We start from the raw sequence: 2,500 nt of genomic DNA, 5'->3' as shown, positions 1-2,500 counted from the left end.
TCAGAAGAGGAAGAAGAAAGGAAAAAACATTATCAACTCAGGTAATGTTTCAGGGTGAACACCAACAGTTTCAAAAGGAACAGATGTTGAGACTCTACACAAACTATTACAGCTCTGTTTTTGTTTTAATGGTGTACTGTGCTGTACAGTGTCCTTGTCAATTACAAATTCAATTTGCATCATTATGAAAACATGATGTAAAAAGATTCACATAATGATATGTATAACATCACAATGATGTCCTGACCCTAGTTCTAAATTAATCTTACATCTTTGTTAGATTCTGATGAAGATCCTCTTCCTCCAAAAATCAGGTATGTGATTTGTTTTTTCAATTTTGTTCCATTTTATACAGTTGTAATTAACCTCTGACCCTAATATCACCCCTGAGTAAAGAGTCAAGGAAATGATCACCAACTATAAAAGCTCTTGATTATTAAACAAATTCTCCTTGTCAGCACCTTAGAAAATGCATGGAGAACAGTATGGAGAATATGGATCCTGATATCAGGTTGTATTCAGAACCTGATTCTCTTTCACTCATCTCTGTTTCAGAAAAGCCACATCAGTAAAGAAGGAGGACAGTTCAAAAGCTAATAAAAGTAGAAGAGCAATCAGCTTGGACTCAGGTAAGGAAATTATGTCTACTTATTGAGGGTACCCTATACTTTTTACATGAGAGGTGATGTGGAGACTTTATCTTCATGGGAATTGTGATATCATCTTTTTTGTATAATTATGTATATTTTTAATTTTTATAGGATTAACAGTTTTATTAACGGGTTAGAAAGAGTGAAAATATGAATTTGGTTTAATGTTTTTTCTTTGGTTTTATTTATCTTCAAAATGTGATCGTCTTGAATTTCATGTGAATGTGAAAACATTTTGGATACTTTTCATGATGAATAAGATGGCCAAATATTTTTATGTGACTGAGTTTGACACAAGGGTTTTAGCAGACTCTGCTTATTGATGGAGTGGGAGGGCTGGATAGGGAAATAATTAGTGTGAGGTGAGCTTGAGGTACATTAAGATGATGTCAGTTTTTTTAACATCACACATAACCTTTAACATTGCTTATGTGTTAGCTTGCCAAAGAAAACAAATCCATCTGCTTCATTCAGGGTTCAGCACACTTACTGTTAAACCACTATGCCTCGAATAGAATTTGAATATTATAGCACTTGAGTTATATTTTGATGTGGTTTCTACAGATGAGGAAGAGGTTGTAGCTTCTAAAGAGGTCCAGCAAGTTAAAGAGAGGTATAATCCATCATTCTCTTTCATTATATAATTTTGACATTTCCGTACCAAACCATGGTGTTTGTTTAGGACATAAGATATTGCTGTAGAGAATCATCTGGCTTCTTCTAAAATTATCCAGCTAAATTGTTTGTCTGTTTGTTTGTTTTTTTCCTTTCTTCCATCAAGCATTGAGAATGTTAAACCTGTCATAGGACACTGCTCTTATGCTAATACATTTAACCCTTTGACTATGAAGAGTGACTAGCATCTAATTTCTCTTTACAATATTCCCCCTGAATCAAACATTAATATGCATTTATCGCTTTTTTTCATTGAATGTAGGTTATTTAAATGGTCTTCTTTCACTGGAGCTTCTTTTTGGTGAAAGATGATTTATAAAAATTTACTGTGGATTGTGTTTGCTTTTCTTGTTTCTCTAAAAGTTTAACAATTGGATAGGCATTTGTTACACACAGGTGTCAAGGTGAAGGTCACAAGAATAGAGGAAATGATCATCAACTAAGCTCTTGATTATTAATCAAATTCTCTTTGTCAGTACCCTAGGAAATGTATAGAGAACAGTATGGAGAATATGCATACTGAGTTTTAGGTGTTAAGAGTGAAAAATGAAAAATAAAAAACAAACAACAGCAACATAATAAAGACAGTGTCACGCAGTCATCAAGGGTAAATTTAACACAGTGTTGTTGTGTTACTAAAATATTTAACACATGGAGTGTTATTCTTGCTTCAGTCCAATCAAACCTAAAGAGAAAAAAACAACTTCTGCACTTAATTTCTTTGGTTCTACTCCAGTTGAAAGGGAATCCAGGAAAACATTTGCTAATGAAAGAAAATAGGTGAGTAACAAACTACACTTTTTCCACCCAGAATTTTTTTTGTTAAGAAAAAATCAGGCATCCTGCATATTTTAAACAGTTCTTCATGCATCATGCATTTAACAAGGAAAACTTTAAAACTCACCATACCTTGCCTTTCTATAAAATTCATGCATCACATATTAATTTTGGGCTTAATCATGCTTCCCTTGTAAACCCTCTGCCAATCTCTTATACTAACAGTAGTTATATCAGGATGTACTACAGTTAACACATACCATGCCACAAAATTAATGGGTAATGACCAGTGTTTTAAGTCATGCATTATTTAATCATATTCAAGAAACTTTGTGGATGGGGAGAGGAGATGTTGAAGAATAGTTTTGGCAAAAACAATACCATGGGCCCCCTTAAAG

At 33.4% G+C, this 2,500-nt stretch overlaps 1 protein-coding gene across 3 annotated transcripts in view; it reads left to right on the top strand.

Annotated features, from left to right (window-relative positions):
• The window catches only part of LOC136282709 (transcriptional regulator ATRX homolog), a 6,850-nt gene that overhangs the window by 2,300 nt on the left and 2,050 nt on the right, over window positions 1-2,500 (top strand). For 2 of the 3 annotated variants that reach the window (XR_010718372.1, XM_066170429.1), the window contains exons 3-7: window positions 1-41; window positions 281-314; window positions 556-629; window positions 1,215-1,263; window positions 2,000-2,105. The exon at window positions 1-41 is cut by the window's left edge and continues 57 nt beyond it. Coding sequence is in view for 2 of the 3 variants with exons in the window: in XM_066170429.1 (XP_066026526.1) it covers window positions 1-41; window positions 281-314; window positions 556-629; window positions 1,215-1,263; window positions 2,000-2,105 (304 nt within the window). In the remaining variant the exon portion in view is untranslated. The remainder of the gene's footprint in view (window positions 42-280; window positions 315-555; window positions 630-1,214; window positions 1,264-1,999; window positions 2,106-2,500) is intronic. The other variant, XM_066170430.1, reaches the window with a different exon arrangement.

Source organism: Pocillopora verrucosa, chromosome 7 (genome assembly GCF_036669915.1).
Source record: "Pocillopora verrucosa isolate sample1 chromosome 7, ASM3666991v2, whole genome shotgun sequence".
Taxonomy (NCBI): Eukaryota; Metazoa; Cnidaria; class Anthozoa; order Scleractinia; family Pocilloporidae; genus Pocillopora; species Pocillopora verrucosa.
This window is presented reverse-complemented; position numbering and strand designations above follow the sequence as displayed.